The sequence below is a fragment of the Channa argus genome, chromosome 6, assembly GCF_033026475.1.
Source record: "Channa argus isolate prfri chromosome 6, Channa argus male v1.0, whole genome shotgun sequence".
NCBI lineage: Eukaryota > Metazoa > Chordata > Actinopteri > Anabantiformes > Channidae > Channa > Channa argus.
Genome location: NC_090202.1, coordinates 15,860,027 through 15,883,332, shown reverse-complemented (window position 1 = coordinate 15,883,332; position 23,306 = coordinate 15,860,027). Strand labels below are relative to the sequence as shown.

At 38.6% G+C, this 23,306-nt stretch overlaps 2 protein-coding genes across 6 annotated transcripts in view; one reads left to right on the top strand and one right to left on the bottom strand.

Moving 5' to 3' along the window:
- kcnab1a (potassium voltage-gated channel subfamily A regulatory beta subunit 1a) overlaps nt 1–15,695 on the top strand; it is an 87,362-nt gene extending 71,667 nt beyond the window's left edge. For 4 of the 5 annotated variants that reach the window (XM_067507660.1, XM_067507659.1, XM_067507662.1 and 1 more), the window contains 11 exons: nt 1,121–1,200; nt 2,123–2,167; nt 3,991–4,035; nt 5,025–5,068; nt 5,186–5,272; nt 8,034–8,119; nt 9,522–9,642; nt 9,957–10,051; nt 11,133–11,253; nt 11,671–11,759; nt 11,972–15,695. In XM_067507660.1, the coding sequence (XP_067363761.1) occupies nt 1,121–1,200; nt 2,123–2,167; nt 3,991–4,035; nt 5,025–5,068; nt 5,186–5,272; nt 8,034–8,119; nt 9,522–9,642; nt 9,957–10,051; nt 11,133–11,253; nt 11,671–11,759; nt 11,972–12,061 (903 nt within the window). In that variant the 3' untranslated portion in view covers nt 12,062–15,695. The remainder of the gene's footprint in view (nt 1–1,120; nt 1,201–2,122; nt 2,168–3,990; nt 4,036–5,024; nt 5,069–5,185; nt 5,273–8,033; nt 8,120–9,521; nt 9,643–9,956; nt 10,052–11,132; nt 11,254–11,670; nt 11,760–11,971) is intronic. The other variant, XM_067507661.1, reaches the window with a different exon arrangement.
- On the bottom strand, nt 15,696–18,031 carry ssr3 (signal sequence receptor, gamma). Its single transcript, XM_067507664.1, has 5 exons — nt 17,813–18,031; nt 17,251–17,377; nt 16,624–16,722; nt 16,261–16,392; nt 15,696–15,984 (listed from the first exon to the last, which is right to left on the bottom strand). The coding sequence occupies exons 1-5, from the start codon at nt 17,943–17,945 to the stop codon at nt 15,918–15,920; spliced, it is 558 nt and encodes a 185-aa protein (XP_067363765.1). The 5' UTR covers nt 17,946–18,031; the 3' UTR covers nt 15,696–15,917.
- Between the last annotated feature and the right edge of the window lie 5,275 nt (nt 18,032–23,306).

The following is a 23,306-nucleotide window of genomic DNA, read 5'->3' as shown; positions in this document are numbered from 1 at the left end:
ACACGCAAACACACACACACATTCTATATCTCCCTGTTTTATACTTTTAAACTAAGGAGGAATAAGTTGACACTATACATTATGGAGTCAATAGATTTTTCACATGTACACAGAGTTACACTCCAACTGCACAAGCTCTGTTTAAACATGGGAGCCCAATGTAGTGTATGACAGAAGAAGACAAAATGACTGTGCTGCTGTAGCTAATAGAGTATCTGAAGCGGCCTTTTCATTAGGGTACTATGTTTGGTCCCTTGTGCTCTGCCATACATGCTGCACCGATGTTTGTGTAGCATTTCACACTCAACACCTTCTGCTCCAACGATCAGGTTGTGATTAATTCTTCACGAGGATAATGGCACAAGTCTTCAGCCAGTGTCTCACGGAACATATTTATACTGTTACACATCATTCGCATGAAAAGTGACAGATATTGTGTTGTTATGAATGGAAAAAGAGAGCTTGAGTTCAAAGTGTGTATGTGGGGTTGTCATTTCAGGAAATAAACACAGGTGAGCTGTGTAGAGTGGTACTGGTTTCCTAAGCTTTTCAGCTGTCTGACAAGTAGCTCACACAAACTGTACTGACAACTTAAGTTCCTCCAGGCTAGAAGTTCCACCTCAGTCACTGTTGTGTTGACATTGGGTACAGCTGCCACATATCATGGTCTATGTAGTAATGTGTTCCATATAGATATAGATAGATAAATAGATGTATAGATGCAGTGCAAATATTCATGTTCTGTAAAAGGTGTTAAATAAAAAGAAACAAAAAACTTTTCACAGACAGACACTGGGGGCTCTCCCTTTAAAAATAGACTAAGACAAACCTCCATAACAGATTTGTATGGCCCGATAATCCAATGTTTTAACTCCTATATTTCTAATCTCTGATCTACATTGTGTTATGAATGTTATATACTCTAGCTGTGGAAACACATGAGTATGTATATTATTTCCATATCAGAGTGCTAAAGCTTTTCCTCTGGCAGGTACCTGAAAAATTAGTTTGGCTTACATTTAAAATCTGTTGAATAAAATATCTGTGTGCTAATCTTTGCGTATCTTTTTTTTGTGTGTGTGTGTTTCTGCGCATGTGTGTGTGTATATCCTCTTGCCAGGTTGCAGAGCAGTTAATGACCATTGCGTATGAGAGTGGAGTCAACTTGTTTGACACGGCTGAGGTGTACGCAGGTGGTAGGTGGGTGTTATACAATTCTCTTTGTTTGTGTGCAGTTCAGTCGAGCTAAAAAACACCTTTTCATGTTTTTAACTGGTCAGGGGAAGTTGTCTGAGCTCCAGAAGGTCTTGTCATTGTTTAGGTTAACTTAAAAGATTTTAAAAAATGGACCATAATATTTATTCTAACATATACAGCAATCACCAAAAGCTGCCACTTGTAATATTAAAAGTTTTAAGAGACCCTTCCCATTCTTTATGCACAGGGGTCTCTTTAGATTCAAGATTCAAACAACTTTAATGATCCCATAGGGAAACTGTGTTGCCTTGCTACAGCTGCTCTCCAGGTGAAAAGTAGAAAAGAAAGGAAAAAACATCTTCCAAACCAGGACAATAAAGTGAAAACTACTGATCAATAAGTAAGAACAAAAACCAGCTAGAAAAGTTAACAGAAATTAAATAAAAATAATAATTATTATTTTGTCCATTATTAGTTTGTCCAGTCTGTTACTGTCTGCTACCTTCATATTGCTGCCCCACCAAACCACAGCGAAGAAGATGAAGCTGGCTACCACGGACTCATAAAACAACTGCAGGCTTTGAAGGACCTTGGTCTTTTCAGAAAATACAGCCTGCTCTGTGTTTTTCCATATATTGATGCTGAGTTAACTGATCAGTCCAGGTTATTGTCCAGGTGGACACCAAGGTATTTTTACTTCGAAACTACTTCCACCCTCTCTCCTCGTATACAGACAGGATTGACAGAAGTTCCGGACTTCCTGAAGTCCACAACCAGTTCCTTTGGTTTTCTGAGGTTGAGTTGAAAATGATTGTGCTCACACCAAACTTAGTAACAATAAACTGCAAGGATAATATTGTGGAGGAAATGTTTATGAATTCAAACTGCAGTTTAATAACGCTCCTTCATTTGTGTTGCCTTGCAGGGCTGAAATCATTCTAGGAAACATTATCAAGAAGAAATGCTGGAGGTAATAGTGACATTAGTGTGTGATTGCTTCATTGCTCTTTTGTGGGAGAGGAAGATAGATAAATACGAGGTGTGTGTGTGTATGTGTGTGTGAGAGAGAGAGAGAGAGAGAGAGAGAGAGAGAGAGAGAGAGAGAGAGAGAGAGAAACTGTGTGTATAAAAAGCTACATTTAATTTTGAGATGAAACACATTAACATTCATTTCTACTTTGTCAGATATTGTTTTTTGTATTACTTCAGACCACATCCCACCACAATTCTAACTCACACTAATTGGTACATTTACAGTAGCCACATTGACACATTTTATCACAGGGGAGCAGCATGAAACAGTTGCATACTGTATAAAATTCTGTTAGCAGGCATTTAAATTTTTGATAAATTTCAAACATTTCCTTTGTGCAGTTAAACATGCTCAGGTTTTATATCAGCTCTGTAGGAAACAGAGTGGAGAGATTTATAGCAACATGAAAGGGAATTCAGGTTTAAATGGTACTTCAGGTTGTGTGTGTGTAATTTTTGTATGTGTTTTTTTCTGTATAATCTCAGAGTTTGAAAGAAACAGATTAAACAAAAGTGATCTTCTGTTCATACAAACTGATTAATTAATGTGGTGTAAGAAGCTGAAATACTGAGGAGAAAGCATAATACATCCTCCATCAGGTGTTGCAGGTGTCGTCCACCGTACATTTTGTGTGAACATACATTGTGTGTGTGTGTGTGTGCGTGTGAGTACAAATTAACAATGTGATTTCTCCGTTTTTGCCTTGTAGCAACGAATCTCAAATTAAAAGCTTAAATGTAGTAACATTTAGCCTGTACCTGTTGGCCAGTGGCTCCATCATGGTGCAGCTTAGTGTCACACACTGAGCTGACTACATTACAGCACTGGGTATTTTAATGCTGCTGCAGCAAAGACTCACTGAACCTGACATCTTAGCATGAGTGTTGTCAGAGAGCAGAATTAGAAATGGAGGGAGCTTCCGCTTTTAACTTCTCCCTGAGATTTAGCGAGAAATAAATACACAACACAAGTTTAAGTAATTAATAAACAATAGTAAGTCATGTGGAGTCTGCAGATTCTTGACACTGCTGAACACATCCCCCACATTTAATTAGCAACTCTGAAACCATGACTTGATGACAATAATCTGTTGAGTTTATCCTTTAATGCAATGACAACATAAATCGTTTTGGTTCTTTTTATTCTACTGTATAATAAAAGAATAATTAAGAGAAATTGGGCCCCTGGGCACACAGGCCCTTTTTGTTCATTTTCAGTCTGATTATGGCCATTGGTTTTTGGAAGTTTTGTGTCTACCTTTTGCAATTCTGTGTCTATTTTGTCATTTTGTGTCTTTTTTGTTTTTTTGTGCCACTTCTGATTTTATCAAGTCGAATTACAAACATACATGATGTTTCAGAGTGGTTGGTGGTGCCGCCTCACAGTTAGAAGATTGTGGGTTCGCTTTCTGTGTGGAGTTTGCATGTTGCACGTGCTTGCATGGGTTTCCTCCCGCAGTCCAGAGTCATGTTAGATTATTTGGTAACTCTAGATTGCCCATAGATGTGAAAGTGAGTGTGAATGATTTTCTGTCTGTGTATGTCTCTCTGTGTTGGCCCTGAGATAGACTGGTGACCTGTCCAGGGTGTGGATGGATGAACATCCATGATAAGACCACATCATAGAACGTTTTGATGCATTTGCAGAGACACTTTATGTCTAAATAAGAGAATACAGTACACTGAGCCACTGCAATAAAACACGTATCACATTATGTTCCGCTTTTTTGTCTGTCTTTATTTGTCTCTACACTTTCTCAGGCGATCCAGCTTGGTCATTACAACCAAACTCTACTGGGGAGGAAAGTAAGTGCAAAACTCTCTCAACTCTTATTTCCATATGTTGTGAGTAGTTAGCTTCAGGAAGTCACTGAGATGAATTTGTTTGTTGGAAGACATTACACAGACTGTATGCAGAATGACATTACATAAAAACAAATGAGTCACACAGAGTAATTATTACAAATATTTAAATAAAGAAGACTGAGAGGAGTGATGGACAAGAGTGGCACAAACAAAAAGCCAAGAGAGAACACATATACAGACAGTTTAGGTCCTTATGTCCTTGCTACATCCAGAATATAAAAACTGTAGCTCCACTTCAAAGACAACAAAACCTTCCCTTCACAATTTTTTTTGTATATATGTTTTTTTCTCTGTTACTACTCTAAGCAACATCATGTCACATACGGTAACAACCAATAGGGAACAACCTGCTTCTCTGCTGAGTCTGTAAAGAGAGGGAGCGGATAAAGAAATGTGTTATACATTGCACACACACACACAAACACACCTACACACACACACACAGACACACACACACACACACACACACACACACACACACACAGGCTCCCTGGCAGAGACTGGCCAGCTGGGTCTGGTGATAAGGATAAAGTTATTCTCTCTGTTCCTGAGCATTCCTGTAGGGAAGATGCAGCCCTACATTTCTCCCATCCAAAGTTTGGATCCATACTGGTGCCGAACAGTTGAGACTGTGCTGACCCAGTTACTGCAAACAGCCTGTGCACATTCTGATCTCATGTATTTTGTCACCAAGATGTGGTCAAAAAGCTATTACTTTTGAAGTATTACCACAGATAATTTATTAAGTACCAGAAAGTTTACATGTTGTTGAAGTCATTTACTGGTGCTGCAGAGTTTTCTGAGAAATCACGCGTGAGCTTTATCATTTCATTTTATTTCATATTTGAAGATGCAGAAGTGACCTGAACACTAAAAACAGTTACAAACACATGCCCAGATTTATAGTAATATATGTTTTGTCCCAACAGAGCAGAGACAGAGAGAGGACTGTCAAGGAAACATATTATTGAAGGTAAGATACAGAAACACACAGGTTTGACTTACAACAAACCTTCTTTGACACAGTCCTTCATACTCAGTTCAGTCACTTTCTATTATTTAAACCTTTGCATGTCTCCATGTCTCTCAGGTTTGAAGGGCTCTCTACAAAGGATGCAGTTGGAGTATGTCGATGTTGTTTTTGCCAATCGCCCCGACGGCAACACTCCCATGGAGGGTGAGTTGGCCAGTCAGCTTTCAGCATTATTCCTAAGTGACTAATCAAAACATTTGTTTAGCAAGGAGTAATGATTCTACAAGGGGCCTTGTTTTTCTGGCAACTCCGACAAAGACAGAAACAGAGTGCACCCTGCCCAGATGCCACATTCAAATGAGGCAGTGCATAGTGAGCTGTTGGTATTGTGGTGGAAAATTTGGCTTTATGTCAAGATTATAAATATCAGAACCATGGCTGTTTCTGGCACAAATATGAAAAATATAAAAGAGACATGGCTTTTAAACATGCCTGTTAAATGGTCGGTCTTTTTAAATATATATATATATATATATATATATATATATATATATATATATATATATATATATATATATATATATATATATATATATATATATATATATATATATATATATATATATACACGTATATATAAGGCATATATTTATATATAAACATATAAAACATCTTTTTTAATAAACTGATGTGGAATTTATGGAATTTTTGTCAGACTTTCATTAAACTTTAATAAAAAGGTGCAGGGGAAATGAAAGCAGGAAGAGACACGACTTTATTTTCAAATCAAAACTTTAGTCTTGCAAAGTGTGAACAGCAACTCTAATATTCCTGGCAGAGGTATTTCAGGGCCATTCACTTTTTCTTGCCTATGGATGGAGCACTATTGATCAGTCAGCTAGGATAACGGATTGAAGCAGTGAATTCAATCATCATCCATTACATTTTAGAAGGAAGCTACATAAATTTCCGATTTTCTCCTGTGACCTTTATATTAGATGAAACAGTTTTTTCTCTTTGTACTTTGCATAGAAGCTTTCAGTTATCTTCAGGTTAATCTCAGCTTCTTCTGGTCTATATTTTTCTATGCACTGTTATTGAGTATGTGACTTAAGTATGAGGAATACACTTAAATAACAACTGTACATAGACTTCTATGCGTTTATATAAGGCAATATGCTTTATTGGGCACATCAAAATCCACAGGACACCTCAGCCTGAAACTTATGGTTTGAAATTCACAAACACATCAGTGCGTGTGTGGTGTCTTTGACAGAGAAGATCTTTCAGAGTAACTGGTTATGTCATTTTATATTCCTTTGGGTTCCAGTTTTGCGCCTGTACATGCTGTGCTGTTCAGCCAAATGGAGGCATAATTCACTCAAGCAGTTTTTTACTAGTAGTGTATCGGTTCCTCATTAGTGATGATTAAAGTATTGCATGTGTTTGCATTCTTCAGGTATAGCCAATTAACTGTGGGTTCCCTCACAATGTCTCATTAAACTGTACTTAGAATTAATCAGTCTGGATGCTCTGAATTAAGCGCTGGCTTTTTCTCTTGTTTGTATCTCTGTTCTTATTTTTCATTTGGCTTTATTAAATGTACGTAAATAGGCCCTTCAAGGCTGTCTCTGTAAGCTACATGCACATAAGCTGAACAAGAGAAATTTGCACCTGCAAAATCTCTTTAATGCAAATAAAATTCCCATTTCTGTGTTTTGCTTTTGATCATATGACTAATAGTACAAACTATTATGCCATAGTATTTCTGAAACGACAGTTTATCATTATGCAGAGTTTACTTAAATAACATTAAGGGATATTGCCAGAGATACAAAGCAAACAAAGGAAAATCTATTTTCATAATTTACTGTAGCTGTGTAGGATACTGCACACACACAAATACGTTGATTTCCAATTTTACTCATCTTGTGCCTCTTTATAGATTTCCAATGTCTTGCAGAGTCAGCTTTCGTTTCTCTACCATCTGCACTTACTGTGCACTTCCTATTTAATTTCTTCAGATCTACTGCCCTCGTTTCTTCAAATTTGTTTTACAGTCCTTCTTCTCTCTATTCTTATATTGACCGAAAATTGAGGGAAGTAGTAATGAGAGATAGGACAGGGGCAGAATTGTGTACTTGTCTCCATACTGTGTTATTTCCTTTGGCAGGGTGGTATTAAGCAAGGCATCTGGGTTTCAGGTTGTTAACTTTCACTCACCAAACAGAATGGAAATGAAAACCTGCTTTTTAGTTCTTCCTAATTATACATTATTGTGCTTATCTACTCCTTAATTTGTCCTTTACGGCAGCTTCTTCTTTGTGAACCCTTTCTTCTCTGCCACTGTAATTTCCAGCCTCCTTGTCCTTGTATTTTGCTTTCTTGCCAAGAACCAGTTATGCAGAGGGACATTCAAGGGTTCTGCCACAGTGAACGATGGCAATATAATTGGAGTAAGCGAAGGCTGATGCTGAATAACCTTAATGACAGTCCTAATCTGAGTTTTTGTCGGCCCTGACTGCCCTTGGCTTATGCAGTCAGAAGTGTTGGAGCTAATTGCATCATTAAAAATGCAGCGGCTTGAATGTGATGAGAGGGGCTTTAGTATGTGAGCTTGTTAGTTTTGTCCCGGGAGTCTTTAGGGATGGTTGGTGAGCCGTCAGCAAGTAGGAGATGCTGGAGTTGAGGAGTTGAGATGTGTCTACAAAGAAAAGTTTGATCTCCTTCAATTGCTTTTTAATTGCCATTTTCTGCACTTTCTGACTGTCTTTATGGTGGCAACCCCAATCATAAATGTCTTCTTTCTTATTTTTTCTGTTTTATGGTTTCAATCATTTATTTTAAGGAATGTCAAGAAGACATATTTATTTTTAACATCACTACTGCTGTATAGAAAAACAAACAACTACTAATTGTTAAATGTTGATACAGTTGACTGATATAATGTTTGGTGTATATCTAGAAATTGTTCGGGCCATGACTTACGTGATCAACCAGGGCATGGCAATGTACTGGGGGACGTCTCGGTGGACAGCCATGGAGATTATGGTAATGTGCAAGAAGCTTTTTATGTTTTTTGATTGTGATTTAGAATAAAATAAAAAGCAAAGCCAATTTTGAAGTGATCATTTATTTATTTAGTAAATTTAAAAAAAAACTTCTGAACCAAGCAAAGCTCATTTCTTTCTCAGCAACACTTATGGAGCACAATAAGAGTAAATAATACAGTTGATAGTCAACCAATCGCTTATTATTGGGTTGTTGTGAACAGTTTGCCTCAGCAAGCCAGAAGTGAGAAATAAAATTATAGTTATTTCGTACAGTGTCGGGGGACAGTTTCATGCCGTCTTGGTGGATTACATTCCATAGCCGACTGAGGTGGATAATAGAAATGAAACAAGCAGTGCTTTACCAAATCGGGTTGATGGGCTTTAATTTGTATTTAAAGGACTTGTTGATTTATTGTTATGGTGAGCCATAAAACAAACTTTCATCAAAGATGCACCTATGAATAGCAAGTCTTAACACCAATAGGATTCACTTTTACCAGCTTATTATCTCGCGCCATCTTGGACACATTGCGCATGCAAAGTCAACGTCTAACACCTATTTTGTCTCTAGCTCTCTGCTCTCCTCATCACCCTTTCCCTCTATGCATAGCGTGATGTGTTGACATCCTCTCTCTGTGATCACAGTGAAAGAGAGCAGATATTTTTGTAGAACACAAGCCCAGATGAAAGGCGTGTAATTTAGATAGCGTCAATAATGAAGGGGCGGTAAACACGGCTTCTCAGAGTACGTGACAAGGAAGCAGTACAGTATTCAAACACACACACACACACGGCTGCACAAACACACGTTGCACACATAGGCTAGAGGCACATGTCATGGGTTGCAGCACAGAAGGGCAACTTGTTATTTGTAAGTTGACTGATGGCACTGACATTATCCTTGGGTTACACTGAATAGAATCACCCTCCTACTGCTGTCTCATCCTGACGTGTGTGGCCCAGCAGGAAACCTACACTATAAGATTGGTTAAAGAAGCAACAAGCACCTTGTGTGTGTGTGTGTGTGTGTGTGTGTTTGTGTGTGTGTGTGTGTGTGTGTGTGTGTGTGTGTGTGTGTTTGTGTGTGTGTGTATGTGTGTGTGTGTGTGTGTGTGTGTGTGTGTGTGTGTGTGTGTGTGTGTGTGTGTGTGTGTGTGTGTGTAATTATAAGCAAAGCATGATAATTCAAACAGTTGTGAAATAGAATACTGATCTTACTTTACTCACTGTGAGCTGTGCATTGTACAACACTAACGGCATCCTTTAGATCGTCATCATCATCATATCTTTTCCTGTTTTTTTCCTTACAATTCATAATACACAAGAGACAGGTTATGGTGCTAGTGAGATCTAACATCACACAACCTCACATTATTTCTCTATTCCCTCTTCATCACCAGGAAGCATATTCAGTAGCAAGACAGTTTAATCTGATCCCTCCGGTGTGTGAGCAGGCAGAGTATCATCTCTTTCAGAGGGAGAAAGTAGAAGTGCAACTCCCTGAACTTTACCACAAGATAGGCAAGTATTTTTGTTTTGTTTTGTTTTGTTTTTGTGAGGCTGTGTGAGAATTGTGAAAACTAATGATGAAATGCCACTTTTCTATCCACTAGGGCGAGAAAACGTTATCACAGTCATCCATGATTAGAACATTCCCCTACTCAGTTTGTTGTAAAGGATTAGAATAGTAATGAATGAATCAGATAAATAGCTTCTGTCATTGTCTGCAGTCTGTCTTTTTACTTTTTAAATCACACATTTTCTCACAGCTCTTTCTTTGACGCATCTTACTAAAACTCTTCCTGTTTAACTTCCTATGGTCTCCATGGCGACAGGAGTCGGGGCGATGACTTGGTCACCACTGGCATGCGGCATCATCACAGGAAAGTATGAAAATGGCATACCTGAATCTTCCAGGGCTTCCATGAAGGTAGGCAACCTGAGTGATTTCATTTATGTACAGAACCCGAAGGTAACTTGCTCTGTTCCCAAAATAAAATGTGAATCTGAGTAAAAATCTGTTTGTGCAGACATGATGAGACAAATGAGACGTTGGGCCGGGACATAAAGGATCTGCTCCATCTGTTTATGCTTGTTGTAACGTGTAGAAATTATCACTCTACCTGATTCACTTGTTCTTGTTTCACTTGTTCTAGGAAACCTATATGTAATTAGCTTGAATGAGATTTTTATCACTGATCACTGAGATATGAACGAAAAGCACTTTTTTTACTTTTCGAAATTTACCCATTTGCTTTTTAGTTAGCCACTGGAAAATAGTTCCTATAAAATAGTCCAATTGTCAACAAATCTTATTTCTCATGTCTGAAACTGTAACTTGTATCCTAATAGTAAACCGCAGGTGCACTGAGCCTTAAGCAGGACACTCGAGTAAGAAATCACATCCTGATTTGATTTTAGATAAACCTATGAGGCCATGCCAAAGTATGAACAGTGCAGCAAGATGGAAAATATTTAGCAGATATCAACCTCCCAACTGTGACAAACACATGTAGTTCCTTAAAATACAGTCCGGTAAAATGTGAGTAGATCTCAGATCGGCTAGCACAGAGAGTAAAGCTTCATTCCAAATTTGGGATATTAAAAATAAAAAAAATTCTGCCTTTTCACAATCTGACTACTCTTGTAAAGCAAGGTGTGGATCTGCTGTGTGTAGAAAAGTTAGAAAAGTAATCAGACCCAGCATTTAAGTTGAATTGTTGAAATTGATCTCAATCTGTATTTCTCTGGCCCTGAAAAAAAAAGGATTTTTTTCCATTATATAAGAAGTCTGGAGTGCTCACTGTTGGTCAGCACCACCACCCCCACCCACCTTGACTTCTCCTTTACTTTTCTGTCTTCAATTACATCACTTCTCCACCTGTTGCCCTTTTCCTCTCTTATTCCCAGGTCGTCTAATTACATATATACGTTCCCCCAGATATCCTACTCACATTCTCCATTTATTTTCCTTCCTGATTTGCTCATTCAGTCTTGCTCTGTCCCAACAGTCATATCAGTGGTTGAAGGAGAAAATAGTTAGTGAGGATGGAAGGAAGCAACAAGCCAAGCTGAAAGAGCTCAACCACATTGCAGAAAAGCTGGGCTGCACTCTGCCTCAGCTGGCTGTGGGTAAGATTTCTCTGCCTGTCTGCACTTTCTCATACCAAATCCTATGACAGCAAAACCTAAAGCAGGGCTTTGAAATCGTAACTGCTCCGGGCTGTCGGACCAGACTTGACTGAATTCACGTTACCCATAGCACAATATACCTTCCTATTATTTGCCTTGAATGAATGAATTTGACTTCCCCTCTGTTTTCCTACTGACACAGGGAACATAGAGAACTTTTATATCTGGTTGCATTTTTGTGCTCAGATAAAATAGCTGAGCATAACATAAACAAAATGTATTTGTCTTTTAACACTCTACCTGTGATAAATTACAGAAAGGCCAAGACTTGCTCAGCTTTGTTTTGTGTTACGATAATAAGAGACCATGCACCATCAAGTGGGCATTTTGTGAATGTCAGTGTCTGTTTCTCTCCAGCATGGTGTCTAAGAAATGAAGGAGTGAGCTCAGTCCTTTTGGGAACATCCAACCCTGAGCAGCTCACAGAGAATCTCGGGGCCATACAGGTGGGAACGTGTTGAAACACATATGACTCACAGCTGTTTTTACCTGTTTCTCCAGCTGTATCCTCCACTGTGCTCCAGTTCTATTGATTTCCAGATCAAATTCCTGCCTAGGATTTGCTAAAACATTCGTTTTTTTGAATTCTTCTCTTTTCCCCTATGTGTTGCATCTCCTAGATTTCTGGCATATTCAGTTTTGTTCTATTGTCCCATAGGTCCTCCCTAAGATGACCTCTCATATTGTGTCTGAAATCGACCACATCCTGGGAAACAAACCATACAGTAAGAGGGATTACCGCTCTTAGATCAGGCTGTTGGACTTCCAAAAAGTCAACTGTAGGCCTACCTACCTACTTGACCTTAACCATACTGCTACCATGGAAGTCCATGGCTCTCTCCTTGGGCCCCACTCAGTTTTAACTTCAGTCCACATCTGCCTGGAACGGGTTCAGCCCAGTGTTACATCTGTGTTTCAGACTCGCCCTGCTCCAGGTTCATCTCAGGTGCAGCCAACTGATGCTTAACAAACACAGCTTTTTGCAGCCTCAAATGCAACTTAGTCTATTTCAGTAAAATAAAACTTTGTGCTCCTCAACAAGTTGTTACACTGTTCAGAACTGGTCTATTCAGATATAACTCTACAGTCCAGCCCATGTTGGATTTCAGAACATTGTCGTTCCTTTCACTCCTGTCCCTCACTTATAAATTATAAAATGAAACTTAAAATTATTGAACTACACGACAAGGCATGCAACTCCAACTTCTCATTTTTAGGGACATGCCAGTTTGCACTCACAGCTTGTAGATGAACACAGAGACACACTGCAGGACTATTTAAGTGAAAGTGCCTTGTTCAAGGGCATCTGGATAGTAGTTGTTCAGGCTGCTCCATTAGGTATTGACCTTCCCACTCAAATATGTCCACACTTCCACCCACAACAAATTAATTTTGAGGATAAAAGATTTACCACATATTTTATTTATATGACTGACTGTACCACAGCGGAATACATCAATATAAAGGGGACAGAGAGAAGTTTCAGTTTGACCAACAACCTCAGTCAGTCAGTCAGTGCTTTAATTGCTATGCCGTGCAGCAAACACAATAACCATATAAGGTCACTGATCTCACCTTCTGTTTCAAAGGTACATGTTGTGACATAAATTGTCCAGGTGCATTGGATATTTTCCAATGAATAATGAGGTTCAGTAGTGACCTGCTCATACTTACTGACAAACATAGGCCTCAACAAGCCTGTTTCTAGCCTGATTTAACTTTCAAATTGTGTCCAGTACCACATTTACTACAGTACTTAGAGTAGGATTTAGTATAGGCTGCCCACCCTGAGCATATTAACCAACAGATGCATGTTTCCCTGCTATACTGTGGCTTTCTAAAAAAGCACACAATTAAACAACAAAATAGAGGCTGATCATAAATCCTATGAGCTCATTTACTGTCTGTGAACCCCTGCGAAGCAGAGGTTTATGGGACTTTCAGTATCACTACGTTTTGGGGTCTGTTAGGAGTGAAAGTGAAGCATGACATCCCCTAGTGGTCTTTTTGAATCATGGACGAGAGACAGAAAGCTTTGCGTTCCCCAAGGACATACTTTCCTCTTTTCCTGCCTGAATCCTGCATCGCTGATTGAATCAATGAACCTTGCAGATTTGCAGATAGCATAAAATAAATCTATCTAATAAAATGATTAAAACCTTCAAGATGGTCCTTATAACTGCAGAAACTGCTTTCTAATGGCTTAGTGACATTTGGGTGAAATATTTGGATCTCTCAAAGACTTTGTATTTATTTTAGAGTAGTCCATAAATATGGCTTTATTTTAACACTTTGAAATTTTTTTTTGTTTAAAAGATGTTACATGTAAATAAAATGTTATGGCATACCTTGTAACATACGCAAAACCTGAGGAAGTCTTTCTTGCATAAGAGAACTTCACTGTACTGTAAGTCTAATATATATATAAATAAGGTGTAAATAGGGTTATTTTGATGCTCTTCTGCAGTGTCACTGCATCAGTTACTGTGGTGCAGTCCACTCCTCATCTCCCTCCTCTTTGAGCATGACTTTACACTGTCACAGAATCAATTTCTGTTTTCTGAATGATATTTTATATAAGGAGAAATGATTAATGAGTTTTATTTTTGCATTGTAAGGTTAGATTATTTTATTTATTATGGCATTATTTAAAGATTAAGCTTGTGTCAGGAGAAATTATAAAGAGCTTTGCATTGTTTAATGACCAGATCTTTAAATCGTTAACTCTGGCCAGGTGGTTTAGCTCAGTTCATAGTTGTCATCTCCATGCATAGTTCTTCATGCTCTTCTTCATGTGGAAAACAAGCCATCCCAGGTCACAGCAGAAATATTGGCCAAGTTTCACCTGAGTCACTGTCTTTTCCTCGGTGCAGATTTGTTGTAGCACAAACACCATCCAGATTTTAATCACAGACAATTTCAATCAGCTATAGTGGAACAAAACATAAAAAATCATAATTTGGCTTATGGTTTATTTCAACAAGTGACTTTCTTATGACTATTTGCATGGATTTGTTGGTAATGGTAACAACAAAGTCATTAATTATTGTTATGCAAAAACAATCCATTTCCTAACAAAGAAAAACATCTACGGAAAGGGTTTTTTTTTTTTGCTATAAAATAAATACACTTCTTGACTCTACTGTTATAAAAATATGTTCGATATAAAACAGCAATGGGCAAACAGTCAATGATACGTGCTCCACAGAATGTCTGTTGTACAGCACAAAACAATGTCTTTAACTCATACTGGTTAAATGTGTGACATCACACACAATAGTGGTATTTTCTGTTTGCGTGAAAGTCAACATGGTGCCCTTCACTTTGAATCAGTGAGCATACTGGACTTTGGCCTGATGGTGTTTGGTGGAGACTTCTCCATCTTAGAGTGCCTTGACGTGAGTCCTGCTACAAAAAACAAAACAAAACAACAACACAAAACAAAAAAATCAGGGATATCTTTTATTATGAGTTGTTAAATGGTGATTGATTGCTGTTGTAAATAAACATGTGAGAACCATATTTATGCAGATTCTTGCATTATTAGATTGCCTAAACTACAGTATACTGTACTGTATGCTACCTATCACTTCATTTTGGACAAAAAAAAAAACCTATGGAAACAAAACAGCAAGTCTCTCACAACGCAGGTTCTGTAGACAGAACTTTATGGAAATTGACTCAAAACTAATTACACAACTGCTTGAATTGTCGTTGAGTCTTACCATTCAGCAGGTGACAGTGCATGGTAAGGGCTTACTGTAGTTTCATCTTTGCCTTTACTGATACGGTTTCCTAGGAATAGTTCAGTCATGAAGTGATAGATATTTGGTTTTTTATTTTTGCTCTACTGGTGCAGTCTCATACAACAGCTCCTTCAACTAGTCGTTTGCTTCAACAAGCAACACTTTGGACTGTTCTCTTGATGTAAAAACAAGCAATACAATTACAAAGAAGAGTAATCAGTCTGTATGTGATTTTGCCTATTAATTTGATGCAAATCACATGAGAAGTCCCGCAATGTGTCATAAATTATAACCCAATTATTTCTGTTAAACTTTAAAAGTGTTATGACCATATAACACATTGAAATCTATTCTACAGATGATTGTTGTTTGCTACAACATGTAACTTAGTGAATGGAAAGGACTTTTTTGTTGAGGTTATATCCAAAACATGCGTATTTTCTCCAAATAAGTGGTTCCTCTGTAAATAGTCTACCTGAGTGTGACTATAAATAAATGCATTGATAAAGGAAACTGTCTCAATTTTAATTGTTAGGTTACTGAAAATATCTGAGAACCAACTATTAATTAAACACTAGAAGGAGGTTATGAGGGTGTCTTGAAAGGATTGTGAAATAAACTGATCCAAAGACAAGATTAACAGAGTCTGGTTTCTTTATTTGTTACAAAAGACAGAATATAATCCTGGAGAAACACCTTCCAGGCATTTAATCATGAATTTCATGAACCTGAAATGATATTAGTATTCCCCTATACCCCATCCCAAACTTAAAAAAACAATATATTGTATACCCTTCTTTAACCCACTCCCTCCCTTTCCCACCCAATTAACCAGCCCCCTATTTCTTTATTGCTCTTTTACTTGGAGCCAGTAGACAGCAGAGCGATGAGTCCTGAGGAAGCGCTGATGGACAGAATGTAGTTTCTGCAAGAAAACCGGATTAAGGCAAAAACACATGCATTTAGAACTAAACCCATCAACAACACTTTCACTTCAGTTTCTGATTTTCAATTTTCATTTACAATTTATCTCAAGTATTAGCCTTATGTAAATATTATAATTTTAGAGCTGTTAAAACTGCTACTATAATTCACTTGCAACAACAAGAAAAATACACTTAAACTTCCACACTTTTTTTATATCTAACCTGATTGGACCCAAATGTAATCTGTGCCAAGTAATAAATGGTTGAAAGGATACACGGTGGGGTTAAAATTCTTGAGCAAGAAGAAAGAGGCAATGATGACGAGCACCAGGAAGAGAGTGTTGTTGTAGAAGATGGAGAAAGTGGTGGCCTCATAGTCTGCAACCTCATTCTTCTTCCACAGGATCCTGGACAGATAAAAGACCAACGTCACTTTTAAAAATACAGTACAGCCTATGATGCTTCACTCACACTGAATGAACAGCCTTTAATGAACCGCTAACCAAGGCAGAAATAAACAGTAAAAAATATCAACCGTCTTGAATACTTAAGACATAGCTGTGTAATTAGAGTGACAGACACTAGCGCCATATTTAAGCTTTCTGCATGCAAATATCTAGCCAAAGTGCACCTCTCACCTCTCGTCTTTCTCTTTACGGGACATCCTTCGGTTGTCTGCCTCAGACAACTTCCTGGTTACCTCCTTGGAAACAGCATCCTCACGTTTCTGGGCAACTCTGAAGAATAAAGAGAAAAGAGTGACAACTTGTGAGAGAGTAAAAAAACAAACAAACAAACAAAAACATAAAACTAGACAATACTGAATAAAAGCTTGAACTTGCCAACTGACAAGGACTAACAAAAGATGTCGATTGTGATTTATGCAATCAATATGTAACCTACCTATTGTTACAAAGTCACCTTACAGAGAATTGATAGCTTTGATATTATAGTGACATCATGCTTTATATGCATGTCAGAAGCAAAGGTAATCTAACTAGATTCGAAGCCATCTCAAAGCCATTCAAAGCAAAGAGGATATTACTAAAAACCTTTGCAAGATCAGTCAAAATAGTCAAGTGACTATGAAATTAATCATCAGAAGAAGCATTTCTAGTGATTGTAGATGCTGTCATCTATTTATTTGCAAACCTGTGTGTCCAAATGGCATATGTAAATGTACGTAGTCCCATCATTATTCTTTTAAAATAAACCATTAGTTGTAAAGCATACAAATCACATACAAAGCGTCTTTCCCAACTTACTTGTGTTTGAGAACAAACTTGACGTTCTTGTAGGCGAAGGCCACCAGGTATGTGCTGACCAGAGTCATCACAGCGTACAGAACTGCAGACTGGACAAGGTCCATGTGCCAGATCCTCCAAAACAGCCCTAGAGAGACATAATCAATCGCGGTGTCGGAAAAAAGAAAAATTGAGTCAGTGAGTCTGCATTATGTCAAAGTTCTCTTTTGTAAACCTGTTTTTCCCCTTAAACAAAGAACAAAATAAAGTCAAGATTTATTGTTAAGTAATTAGTTATAACAACAAAGACTAATAACTAATTTAACTTCCTATTACTTTCGACTCAACAGATACAGTTACAGCAGAGTAGCATTAGCATATCACTGCGTTCTGGTTTATAGTAGTTTTATTTTATATATAATATTTTTGCGTTGCTCTCATATTTCAAATATATTGTTGGCTCAATGGGTCGACGTAGCTACTTAGAAAGTCTTATGTTTCGTTCAGTTTTCCCCGTTGTCATCTTCCAATGAATAAGTGTTGGCTAAGCTGGTTAGCAGCGGCTAGCCTCTCCTGTACTCACAGATGGGGATGGCGGAGACGATGAGTGCATTTCCATAAAACAGAGCGGTAGACTTTGCTGAAAGGTTTCTGCTGAAGTCCTGGAGGAGAAGGTCTTCCTCCGACTGCTGTTTGTTGCTGCCTTTTGGAGCCATGTCTGCGGAGTTCCCGGTCCGTCTTCTGCTCAGGTCTGCACACAAGAGGACTGACACGTCGGTACAGACGAGGAAGAGAGACGCGTCAGCATAAACTCGGAAATACGTCGCTTTCTTCTTCTTTGTTTGGATGAAGGAGACGCTTCGGCTTACTTCTGCCCTCTGCAGGAAGACAAAGACTCTGCAACTACATGAGTGGACAGAAAAAAAACTTTACTTTTAACTGGGTTACATTTATCCAAATTTTCAGTTATTTATCTCAGGTATTGTTTTTATTTAAACCATCAGAATAGAGTTGATTTGGTTAGCATACATATCTGACATTTTAAACATCAGACTACTGACTAGCCTAGGGCCTACCCCCAGTGGTGGAAAGTAACAATCTAAGAGCAAAAATCTCAACATTTTATCCCACTACATCTCTAATCAATGTTGCAATCACCTCACTTTATACATTTCATAATAAACCACTTTTTTCATTTTCATTTCCATTTTTAAATGAAAACGAGAGAGAGAGAGACAGGCATAGTTTCAGTTTCTTCTTCCACTCTTTTATTTAAAAAGCTTATTTGACATATTAGCAGTACTCAAAGTGAGCTAGTATGCAGTATTCCTGAACTTCCCCTTGGCATTGCCTGCCTCTTCTTCTCACTCGTTATAAGTAGTTTTGAAATAAAACTAAAAAAAGCATCAGAACATATTGTTAATCTGCTTCAACCTGTCATTTATGTCCATTAATTAGTTCATGTCCCCCCCAACATGAAGCAGCACTGGTCCACAGAAAAGGACTTTTAATACTAAAAAATGCACAATGCTGATGGGGAGGTTTTGAATGGTTCTTGGGTATTGCCGGGTGCTTAACCTCCATTAGAACAACTTGGCTGTGTCACTTTCATCTGTCTGAGGGCCCAGAAGCTTTGAGAGGATAGACAGGGGCTCTCAGCTTTTTTCATTCATTGTCAGGCCTCTGAGGGTGATATGATGTTATAAAACATGACAAAGGTAGCCTAGACTTGGAGTGAGACCAGAATGGAGACTGTAAAATCCACAGATTAGAGGAGAAGGTAGACAGATTGAAGTGCCTGTGTGATGTACAAAAAAAAGGAGATGCATACCAAGCAAAAATAGATGCAATAAACCTGTGGAGAGATAAAAAAAAAGATGCAATTCAATTACAAAGAGACACAGAATGACTACAAAAAGTATGAGTGAGTATGAGAATATGACTAAACACTAAAATACAAAAGAAAGAGGGGCACAGCTAGCCAGATGATGACCATGTGGAGCCAAAATAAGTAAAACTAGATGCAAAATGTACTGCAAAACAACTAACAATAGACAGAAAATCATCACAACTAAACACAAACTCACCACAAATGAATGATCTGTCCTGGACAATAACAGTGAAATTGGTTCTCAGAAAATAGTACCTGTATGAGCCAACCAAGGTTTTACAGTTTAGTTATTCGTTTTATGTAATGTGTGTCTGTGTGTAATGTAATTGTTTTATGTAATGTGTGTTTGTGATATGTGTCTGTGTACTGATTATGTCATTAGTGATATCATATGGCTTTGATAGTTTGCCTTTGTTGGTTGCCTTTGTAGTTTACCTTTTAAGCTTGCAAAGCTAAGGGTTTGTAAAGAGAGATGCAGTTCAGCTCAGCTACTGAAGGGTGCAGACGTGACACGGTGGCTGGAGCAGAGGAACTGACTACAAGAAAGCAAGAGAGTTCAGCTCAACTACTGAAGGGAGCAGACGTGACACAGTAACTGGTGCAGAGGAATTGACTACAAGGAGGTGTGGACCGCAACAAGGTAGAAGAAAAAGGTTGTGAGTGTAGCTGTAGAGGCACACGGTTTCTTACCGAGTTTTGCGAATTCTGTGAGTTCATACATACTTTGAGAAACTTGTTTGATGAACTGCTAGTGAATTTGCTTGTGAGATTTCTTTACTTAAAGTTGTATGTACAATTGATCTGTCATCGGCTAAGTTGAGAAGCAAGTACAATAAATGTTCAATGTTTGTCTAACAACGATCTCCGTGAAGTATTTGCTGGAGCATCAGGAGCCTGAGTAAGACCACCTCTACAGTGCCTAAAGCTTACCTGTCAATGTGACTGTTAAAAATTAGCACTTGTATATAGAGTTAATTTCCCCAAAACATAAATGTTTTTTGTTGTATTCGTTCTTCTATTAACTAGTATACATATAAAAGAACAATGCATCTAAAAGACAACACAAGTACACAAATACACCTGACAGTAGGAGAAAACAGAGAAGGAGATAATGACTGGCTTCAATTACAGACTCCAAATCTGCACTCTGAGAAGGAAGCTTGAGATTAAGATTCTTTGTATCACAAGTGCTGCTTAGGTTCTTCTGGAGTGATCATAGTATTTGCAGTCACCTGAAGGATTTGTTTAATGTCCACTAGAGGTCATTATCTACATGTCAGTGAAGATACTCAGCTGACCACATTTTCTGAGGGACTGGGTATGAGTGCTATAGTAGATCTGCAGATCTTAAATAAAGGGGGTTATAAACACTCAATGGGAGTCATGGCCCCATCCAGTTAATTGTCCTTAGCTTTCACTCACTCAGCAGAACTTTTGCAACATCAGTGACCAACATCTCTGTCAACAACAAAACAACAGATTAAGTCTCAATCTGCATAAACAGCTATAAATTATCTGCCTTAGATGCATGTGCGTTCTCCTGCTGTATCTGCTCAGTTTTCAGCAGCTCACATAGTGAGAGTGCATATTCAGTTCCTATTTAAAACTCTTTTACATATAGTAATCCTCATCTGACAACCATGCAACAGTCCATGTTGTGCATGAGAGTGTGACTCTGCAGCCACAGATATATAACTATTAATAGTGGATGAACAGCATCTTCCTTATCTCGTCGTCCAAGTTCATCACGTCTGCCACTGGATACATATTAGGATTGTGCAAAAACCAGACACATATTCACCCTGCTGCTGTTGCTGCCATTGAAATGCTGAACCACCCACTGAGCTGTTCTCTTTCTTTCTCTGTGTTTGCAGCAGCAGCAAGCAGCATGTGCGTGTGACTGGATGAGTGGATGGGTTTGTGTGCATGGGTTTGTGTGCATGTGTGTATATGTGTGTGTGTTAAGAATGCAATGCATACAGACAGGTTTGCGTGATGTCCCTGTCTTTAAATGGGGATAGAGCTTAAGGATTAACTGCACTTCAGGGGTGCAGGAAGAAAGCAAAGAGGAGGAGCAGGAGGGAGGAGGTGACGCCAAAAGGCCTGCCAACACAATGCCAGGCAAAGCTGGTGATCAGTCTCTCTCTCACCATCATGTGTAAGTGTGTATGTTTGTACTTGACTTTGGTGACACCACAGACATAACCACAGGGACTAACACATACATAGTGGCCAGCCACAACAGGGAATTCAGGGGAACAGACACACACATTGGCACTCAGTGAATTACTCCAGGGCAGTTTGCCTGGCAGTGTTGGTATGTTTCAGCAAGTACCCTAAGGAGTACTTATGACAGATCACCTATCATAGTGACAAATTCTTTTTGAGTTATCTTTTCTCGCATGCCTAGAGTTAAGCTCAGAGCCCTACATCTCTGCATGCCACAGCACTGAATGTGTGTGTCTATGTGACTATGCAAACACATCAGAGAATGGTGCTTCTGGACATATCTTGAGTGATGTGCCTGAATCATTGGGTGTTTCAAGTTTTTTAACATCACACACCCTCCTCCAGGTGACCCAGCTGAGGCTGATCAGACCCCAGCCTGTGTTGAGATGGCCAACTAGCATCTCTTCCCCCATGACTCTGCTCTTTTAAGCCACATCAGTAGTATAGTAGATAAGCTCTTCTCCTACTCTCTTTTGCAATGACCAGCTAACTGAAGGCTGTGAAAGACTTTGCAAATCCTCTGCATCCAACCTCCACGGTGAGACACCTTGCTCTCTATCACACTTGTTTACAGTTACAAAGAAAGTTGACTAATTATTATGTACTGGGCAGGCTTTCTCCAAGCAGTCTTCCCAGAGGACTGTTAACTTAATCAAATATTGATCTGTTGCAGGCCATCGGCTTTCCAAAACTATAGGATAAACGGGAATTTCCTATCATCAGTGTTATGTTATATTTCTGTAACTTGAACTTATTGGATATGGATGTGTCTAAAATAAAAAATGCAGTAACAGACACAGCAATTTTCCACTATGATTGATATTATGGAAGTCCCCAGTTGCAGCAAAAATAATTCCTGAATGGTATAAATATGACTTTGCAGGCATGTGGTCACACAACACCCTGTGTCTTCTGACGGTTAAAGACCAACATTTGATAATCTTTTCTCACACATGTGGCGTGTATTCTTTAGCTGGGCAGAAAAAAACTAAATGTAGGTAGTATATAGCTGGTGGCTTTGTGCTTGCATGTGCGCCTGCACGTGGCTTGCGTGCATGTGGCCATTTGGTCCCAATAATCAAATAAGTGGGGGGAAACACCCCTCCCTCGCTCCCGCCCCTTGGGGATTCCTGTCTCCCTGTCACTCCACATCACACCTCTGATAAGTTTTATGACTCTTTTCTTAAGATATATATTCAGCTTAAACTTTCTGGTCAAATAGGTTGTTTTTTCTTCTGTGAAAAAACATTACAAACATTGTTTTTATTCTCTTTTTGTTTTTATTACCCTTTAATACTGAAACGTATATTTAAACATGTAAATATGAAAAAAAAACTATTTAAAACTATTAAAAAACTAAATGACTTGATCGAATTTTGAGAGGCCTTTAACGGGTCATTGTGGATGTGTAGCCGACTCAACTCTGGGATGTGAGATCCCTGAAACTATGTGTTATAACATTTTGCATAAGTATGTAATGTTTCAGAAAAGAGTCTTTATTTACACAGCAAGATGCAAATAACACAACGGGTGGGAGCCAGGAAGGGGTGTTTCCCCCACACTGATTTTAAATATTGGGACCAAAAGGCCACGTGTACGTACTTGCACGCTATGTGCACAATGCCACCAGATTCATATTACTAAAACTCTGTCTCATGGACTGGTCAGGGGGAGCTTTTTGTTGATGTGGAGGTCTTGAATGGTTCTTGGGTCTTGCCAGGTGCTTAACCTCCATTAGAACAACTTGGCTGTGCCACTTTCTTCTGTCTGAGGGCCCAGAAGCTTTGAGAGGATAGATAGGGGCACTCAGCTTTTTTTCATTCATTGTCACGCCTCTGAGGGTGATATGATGTTATTAAACATGACAAAGGTAGCCTAGACTTAGAGCGAGACCAGTATGGAGGCTGTGAAATCCACAGATTAGAGGAGAAGGTAGACAGATTGAAGTACCTGTGTG